Below are 8,520 nucleotides of genomic sequence, written 5' to 3'. Positions count from 1 at the left end.
ATTTTGTTATATAATTTATAAACTCCTCAATTACTTAAATCAGAGGATATTATACTTTTTAATTATATTTAAATCCACAATCTTCGTTTTAGTATGATAAAAATAATACCAACTCCATTAAGTAACTGTGCTCATACTCAAAATCTTAATTATTAAAATTTAGGAAATAAAATCAATTGTCAAAGTTGAGATGATTTTGACAAGAGGATAAAGAAGGGGAAGGATGTGTACAAGGAAGATTGGACCACCCTCCAAAGGAGAGGGTAGGAATAGTTTTCAATTTCATACCACACCTTTTCATTTTAAACTCTGCACTTTTTCCTCAAATATTTCAACTTTAATATCTCTAATTTTCCACTATCTTCTCTAAATTAATACATTCATCACCAAATATGACCAAATATTATAGTAAATTTAGATAAGAACATTTAAACCAAAATTACATATATAATTTGCGTAAATTATAAGCAATTGTTTTTTTTAAAAATAAACCAACCCATAATTGTTTTTATACATAAAAAAAAAGCCACATATTGCCTAATTTATGTTCATCCATACGTTTTCCAAGAATGTTCGAAAAAATTGAAGGAAAAAAAAAGACAACTTGCGGAGAGAGGAAAATAAAAGCTGTAATTTTTTTTTTTTTGCTAAAATACATCACATGCTTTGTCTTGTTGAAGAGCTTCTAACACGTTACTTAGAGGCACATTAAAAATTTGTAAATTTAATTTCTATGGTAGACAGAGTTTAGCACATATTTGATCCACTACTGTTCTTAAGAATGCATAACCCTTTAAACTCTTCTAAGCATTGTAATGCCTAAATCTTCCAAATTTCTTTTTGTAGTTATTCACAAAAGAATGATAATAATGGTATATTATTTGATATTTATTACAAAGAAAAAAAACCAGCTACCAATATTTATATATTGTTGCAATGGAGGAAAAGATTGTATGAAATAATGATGCTGTGTCATTTGTGTCTTTTTTCCAATAATTTTATGTCATATCAACATTTTCATAATAAATTTTAATATTTTCATCTTGAAAAAAATTATTAATGTGACATAAAACTATTTGAAAGGAATCGGTACGCAAAATAAATTTAAAAAGAATATTTGGATATAATGAAAAGAAAAGAAAAACTGAAAAAGGCATTTAAAAACTTGAGCAATGTAACCATAATATGTGGGAAAACAACAAAACCAAAATCCACGAAGAGAAAGGCATGTCATGTGTAGAGTAAAATAGGAGGAAACACAGGGTAAGCTGTCTCTTCCCCTACTTTGTGTGATAAATATATAATAAGGAAAGGAAGGAGCGGTTTTAGGGAAGTAGTTGAGTAAAAATAACAATGGAGCGCAATGAGAGTGGCATCCACAACGTTAACGATGATTACAATACAGAACTTCTGCCTCAGCGAGATGAAAGGTCGTCGTCTTCATGGCGTCTCAACCTCGACGAGTTTCGCCTTCCCCAACAAAGCTTATCCTCTCAGGACGATCCTTTCTCTCGCCTGCTTTGTACCCCTAGTAAGTTCCTTTCTTCTCTTCCCTTCTACCTATAAAAGGAGAGCAATGTATGAAGAACAACAAATGCTTTCAACATAGTATTGAATTGAACTCCAAATTTAGATTTCTCTTTTCTCTTGTGAAGAGAAAGAAGTCCGATGAATCCAGTCTTTTTTCTTAAAAGAAAGGAACGTAACATATTAATGGTTAGCTGATTTTCAACCAAACCTTTAGTTGATTTTTTTTTTCTTGATTGGAGGAATTAGATATTGCACATGAAATACTGGCTTATGCAATTGCAACGAGATTTTTCTCTCTTTTCTGAAGAATTTCGTTGCAACAGCTTTACTGTGGAGAGAAATATTGTGAGAATTTTGTTTTAGTTTTCGCATAATTTCTAAGTGTTGGCTGGTCCTTGTTTGTGCGAAGAGTCATATACAAAACGATACTGAAAAATTCAGAGTCCTCATTTTTGCCTAAATTGCATGATCTTTCCACTTTTTTGGTAAGTCATTAAGTAGCAACTTGAAATTTGAATTTCTGACAATCCACAAAAGGAAATTGTTAATAATGATTAGATGAGTCTTATAACGAATTAATTGCCATATGATGAATATTAGTAGAATCAATGCATTTTTGTTAATAATTTTATCACTTTTTTTTATACTGATCCAGGCAATTTTTCCTAATTAGCTAGTGGAACCCTACTAGATTGTCTCTCCAACTTTTAGGTCAGGTTTAGCACTTATAAAGCTTTATGCCTTATTTGTCATCATCTTCTTTTTCTATTCATAAAGTTTCTAGGATATTAAAAAAACAAGAAAGAAAAAGAAAACAATCGCTATTGATTTTAAAATGAAATTATGTATCCAAATAATATATCATCAAAATAATCTTAAATCAAAACTTATAATTTTTTTTTATTTTATTAACTATCTAAGGAATAATTAGCTTATTTAAAACTACACCATTTTGAACCTAAATTGTGATTCATTGGTTCAATCTTTATTTCATTTCGAAATTGTTTTAGGTTCAATTTGTAAGAGTGTTGTCTGTTGAGTGTTAGTAGTGATTTGCTCCTATTAATTGGGTGCAATGTTAATACACATTACATTCTAAAAGGAGATATAGATTCGAATATTGGAAACGACATTGTTGAGAAAATGAGTCATGAACTACAATTGAGGGGGAATCAACTCTTTTATTAAGAAAAGTCTTTAAAGTGTCGTCGTCATTAGAAAAATCTGAAGAGAGACCCAAAAAATTCATAAAGTTTGCCAAAGCACCTAGAGTCCACCAATGAAATCAACCATAAATACCTTAAGTATAATATTTTCATCGTTCAATGTTCAAATTAACTACTCAAAAAATAACACTTCAAGAATTTTTCCAATAAAGATTCATTTCCCCTAACACGTAAAATTAAGAAGAAAAAACATGAATTTCATAGCAAACCCTTTTTTTTTTGGAAGGGGCCATTGTTGTTTAATAAACTAAGCAGAGAATATTATTGAGGAAACAAACCAAAAAAAACCTAAGCATAGAATATTAGGCGCTACAATAAATGCAAATATCATTATTAAGCGCAGTTTTATAGGGAATTCAGCCCTTGATGAAATAATATAATAAATAATAATAACACTGAAGAGATGAGACCTAGGACAAAATTGAATAACAATCCAGGATCCAGCTTAATTTCTTGTATTTGTGGTGAATTTCTAAGGCCTAAATTGATTTTTCTTACACCTGAAATTAAATTATAAACAAAATGCTAAGCTGCCACCAGTTATGGGATCTTTTGTAATGTATACAATATATATATATATAATGAATTTTTTCCCGCTTTTAACTTTATACACAAAGTTGTTTTTATTTTTTAAATTTTTATTTTTTATTAAATGATGAAAAAATTAATATTTATTAATTTTATTAAAGCATATATGTGGATTACCAGATAAATAATATGTTAGTATTTAATTAATTTTTAAAATAATTTTTATATATTGTTTAATAATAATTTTAATGATTTTAAATTTTTAAAAAATTAATTAAATGTTGACATGTCATCTACGTAGCAATCCACATGTATGTCACTTCAACAAAGTTAACAAACATTATTATTTTTTATCTATTTTGGAGTAATTTGACAAAAAAATACAAATTTAATAACTAAAAGAGATAAGTTAATGGAGTTTTAACTCGATTGACATAGATATTGTTATCAATGCAGGAGGATGTGGGTTCGAATGTGTTGAAGCGCATTATCTTATTATTTATGAGTTGGAGAGGGATTATTGGTAGTTTAACAAATATGATCAGAACTTATAATAAGATTATTAAAAAAAACTAAAAAAAAAACTTTTTTTTCCCTTAAAGTTAAAGGATGAAAATAATTCATCATGAAAAGAAAAAAAGCATCTCAAGATTTTGTGTATGCATTTGCTAGCTGTAAAGGAAATCTTCTGATTGCAACATAGACAGTCAGGAAGAAGCTGGCCAACATCTATTCTAGATATTGATGTATTTTACGAACATATTTTTTTTTCTGGACGTATATTATTATGTACACATGTAAAGATACATCAATCCAATATGTATAAATATGTTAATACCCCAATAAAATTTTTAAATTTTTAAATATTTAATTTTCAACTTAAATAAATATAAAAAATACTTTAAAATATTAATTAAATGCCAAAATCATATTTTATTTTAAATTTAATTATGAAATAAATAAAAACAGTTAAAATTGCCTTTAAAAAAGAAAACTTGTTATAGATTAATACCAGCTAGCGGGTATAAACCGGCCCAAGTAGGTATGAGTGGTACCTAAAACCACAATCCTACATTATTGATATTAGCCCTTAATTTAACTTTACATCTTTTGATGTTTTAGCTTTTTTTTAGTTAAATTTATTTATTAATCTTTTAAAAACGTTAAAATGTATTTTTAATAGAAATGTGATGTTATTCAAATCGGATCAATGATCAAATTGATTAGGTCACTAATTTGCTAGTTCGATCGTTTTGACCGGTCCAATTAGTATGATTAAAAAAGTATTATAAATTTATTTTTTTAATCTATTTTAGTCGGTTCCCGATCTAACCGATTCAAAGCTACTCTCTAGACTGGTCCTTGATTGGTTCCTGATTCAATTGGTCCGACCGATCGATTCAATCCAGTTCAAACAACACTAAAAAATATTGACTAAAACATTAAAATTTTAACGATATTAACATGATAACCTGCATGACGATCTTAGTATATTTCATGCCAACATGACATTATTTGTCTTATTTATCATGTCAACAAATAATTTAAAAACAACAATTTAACTCTTTTCGAAATGTTTAAGGTCAAATTTGATAATTTTTAAACGTTGATAATTTTCAAATCAATATGTGTCAATAGATACGGACGATATTGTATGATACATATAACTCTGATTTCGTTATTACCTTATGTTGTTTCCCATGTAGTAATTAATGAAGACTTGTTGTAATGATGTTATGGTTATTTTTGGGTTCCCTTTCATTCAGAGAAACAGCGGAAGGTTTCAGAGTACTACAAAAAGCAAGAAAGGCTCCTTGCAGGATTTAATGAGATGGAGACCATGAATGAGATGGGTTGTTTGCCCGATAGCCTAACCGAGGTTGTTTCTTCTTCGCTGGTTTTTACCTCTGCTTCTCATTATGCCTTAAACATCAAATACAACTCAACAAATCAATGCATTGTAAATGTTATATTAATAGTGAATACCTCGCTGTATTCAGGATGAAATGAAGCAACTTGAAAGGAGTGAGAGGATGGCAGTTCATGCGTCTAACGCTGCCAATTTGGTGCTTTTTGGTGCCAAGGTATTTGCCTCTATTGAAAGCAAATCTTTGGCAGTCATTGCATCAACTTTGGATTCACTCTTGGATCTCCTGTCGGGATTTATTCTATGGTTCACTGCGCATGCCATGAGAACCCCCAATCAATATCACTATCCAATTGGAAAGAAACGAATGCAGCCCGTTGTAAGTTATTTCTCGATAAAATAAATGTATATATATTTCTTTCCTGTCACCACAAATATGTCTATTAACCAAGCTTTGACTGTCCAGGGTATCATTGTTTTTGCTTCAGTAATGGCAACTCTAGGATTACAAATATTGCTGGAGTCTGTCAGGGAACTGATTGCAAAGGTGTGTGCTACTCAGCTACCATCAAGTCATTTTGGTATGGCCATTGGCCACAACGTTTTTACTCATTTGGTTCCTTTTGTATAGTCCCACCCGGAGATCAATCACATGCAAGAGAAATGGATGATCGGGATTATGGTTTTCGTGACGGTGGTGAAGTTCGTCCTCATGGTCTATTGCCGGCAGTTCAAAAACGAAATCGTTAGAGCCTACGCGCAGGATCATTTCTTCGATGTGGTTACTAACTCTGTTGGTTTAGCAACAGCTGTTCTAGCTATTCATTTCCGCTGGTGGATTGATCCAACTGGAGCTATAATTGTGAGTTAAATAAAATATTTCCTTCTCAATCACATGCATGCTACTAATATGCTTATTAGCTCATTGTTTCATAATTGCAGATAGCACTATACACGATGAGTACCTGGGCCAGAACAGTGATTGAGAATGTATGGTCACTAATTGGAAGAAGCGCACCACCTGATTTTCTAGCAAAATTGACGTATCTGATATGGAACCACCATGAAGAGATACAGCACATTGACACAGTAAGGGCATATACATTTGGTTCCCATTACTTTGTGGAGGTTGACATAGTGTTGCCTGAAGACATGCTGCTGAACAAAGCACACAACATTGGTGAGAAACTGCAGGAGAAGCTAGAGCAGCTACCAGAAGTTGAGCGAGCCTTTGTGCATATCGATTTTGAGTTTACACATAGGCCTGAACATAAGACCATGGTCTGAGTCCGATGCTTGAATCGGTGTGGTTTGATCTCCCAACCTCATTATTGTGCTTTCATACTTCATAATTTGTTCACCCCTTAGCGTCTCTCCTGGTTGTAGTCCCAAATGCTACATAATTTTACTTGTCTTATTATATCATTAACTACGCGTCGCATGAATCCCTCTCATTTTTCGGTTGGTTGCACTAGGATAATAATTACGTTCATAATATGTTTAAAAAATTTGCGAAAAATTTAGGGTATCTTCATCTATTCACCTTCAAATTATTATTCTTTTGTTGGTTTTGAACCCAAAAAGTCGAATAATTTTGAAGGTGATTTCAGCAAAAGATTGTTCAATGTTGAGTTGAAGTTCAAAATCTCAGGATGGTTACAGGGGTATTCAATGTTGTTGTGAAAACTAGAAAGGAGTTTGAAATCATTTTTAAAATTGTTTTATGTTGATCTGAGATTGTGTGTTTCAGAATGGTGTGAAGGGTGGAGAAGGATGAAGGGTTAAGTTTTTGAGAGAAGAATGAAAGTGTAAAATGTAAAATGTTACCCAATTTTCTTGATCAAACTGATACTAGAATTAGCAACGAGTAAACTGAATCAATTTTAGTGTTAAACGTTTACATTACTTGTTCAAAATGTATAGAATGAATAAAAAGCACTATAATCATTAAAATGAAAGTTCAACAAAAGATGATAAACGCAATTGATCACGAATACTTGCACATATCATCAGACTAGGTCACAACATGTTGCAATATGAATATGAATTTTATAAATTATTTATTATAAAAAAAATTAGTTTAATTAAATAGCAATATTTTATAAATGAATATGAATTTTTAAAATAATAATTATAAAGAGGTTTTTTCCAAGTAGTTAAAGGTTTTTTTTTTAAAGAAGAAGAAGAAGATAATGTCACATTTGATATCTGTACTTTAATGAAAAGTCTAATGTAGTAGATGTACTTTGAAAATGTTCAGTTGATACCTGTTAGGGATCGACCCGATTAAGTAATAAACAAGTAAAAATAGCAGAAGAAATTGAGAAGATGAACACTCAAATTTAACGTGGAAAAACCCCTTCAAAGAGGATAAAAAACCATGGGCAAAGATAATTTTACTATAATGGCAAAAGAACGAAGAGTACAAAAGACGGGGATAAAACTAAACCCCGAAAACTCAAAAAACAAAGAACCCTCAAAACGTAAACACAAAATACTCTGAATGTGTTATGAGTTCTAATCTAATAGGTGTATTTACTAAGGTTGTAAAAGAGCCTATTTATAGGCTAAATTCATATGTCAAATAATAATAAAATAATCTAAACTAATCAGTGTTTGACTGAAACAAATAAACAGAGTTTAACTAAAAGATTATTTATCAAATTTGACTGAAAATAGGAGTCATACTTAACAAATCTCCACCTTGACTCATATTTCCACAACGCCATCTTTGCCAAAGCCCGCCACGAGCCTATCTTGAACTATGCAGGGAATTAACTGAGTCGAATCTGTGCTTAGAAATTGGAAGACTTCTAGCCTTCGACTTGTACACTGCTAAATCAAAACTAACCCGGGTCTGATTTTCACGAACACAGTGCCCTAACTTTTCAAAACATGCATCCAAAAGAGAACCTCTCTTCAACGAAACGGTCATACATTTTTCCCTCCTATGACCAAGTTGCCTCCGCTCCAAACGAGTTGACTTTGACTCTGTAACGAATGAGGGACATCCGATTTCACCGGTCACTGTAGAACCTTCCAGAATATAAAGACTGCCAGTTCTTTTACCTTTTAACAAAACGAGAGATCCACGAGATACTTTAATTCCGCTTGACTTGATGTTGATTCTGCATCCTTTCAAGTCTAAAATACTCAAGGAGATAAGATTCTTTCGTAAATCAAGTACATACCTGACATCTGAGAGTGTCCTAATCGTCTTATCGTGTATCCTAATTTTAACAGTACCAATACCAATTACCTTACTAGATGAATCGTTTCTCATGCGCACAAATCCACCTTCAACCGAACTATATGTAGAGAACCATTCTCTATTGGGACACATGTGGAAAGAACATCCCGAATCTAGGA

General features: G+C 31.3%; 1 protein-coding gene across 1 annotated transcript; it reads left to right on the top strand.

The window, feature by feature from the left end:
* Positions 1-1,192: 1,192 nt before the first annotated feature.
* LOC121213860 (metal tolerance protein 10) lies at positions 1,193-6,576 on the top strand. The gene is made up of 6 exons (XM_041087101.1): positions 1,193-1,531; positions 5,051-5,163; positions 5,285-5,530; positions 5,618-5,698; positions 5,783-6,013; positions 6,094-6,576. Exons 1-6 carry the CDS (start codon positions 1,354-1,356, stop codon positions 6,436-6,438), a joined length of 1,194 nt encoding a protein of 397 aa, XP_040943035.1. The 5' UTR covers positions 1,193-1,353; the 3' UTR covers positions 6,439-6,576.
* Positions 6,577-8,520: the final 1,944 nt, after the last annotated feature.

The sequence above is a fragment of the Gossypium hirsutum genome, chromosome D01 (assembly GCF_007990345.1).
Source record: "Gossypium hirsutum isolate 1008001.06 chromosome D01, Gossypium_hirsutum_v2.1, whole genome shotgun sequence".
NCBI lineage: Eukaryota > Viridiplantae > Streptophyta > Magnoliopsida > Malvales > Malvaceae > Gossypium > Gossypium hirsutum.
This window is presented reverse-complemented; position numbering and strand designations above follow the sequence as displayed.

Coding starts and splice junctions, on each gene's coding strand:
- LOC121213860 (XM_041087101.1), top strand. CDS start 1,354: ATGGAGCGCAATGAGAGTGGCATCCACAACGTTAACGATGATTACAAT. Junction 5,699..5,782: donor TCAGGGAACTGATTGCAAAG/GTGTGTGCTACT, acceptor CCTTTTGTATAG/TCCCACCCGGAGATCAATCA. Junction 6,014..6,093: donor ATCCAACTGGAGCTATAATT/GTGAGTTAAATA, acceptor TCATAATTGCAG/ATAGCACTATACACGATGAG.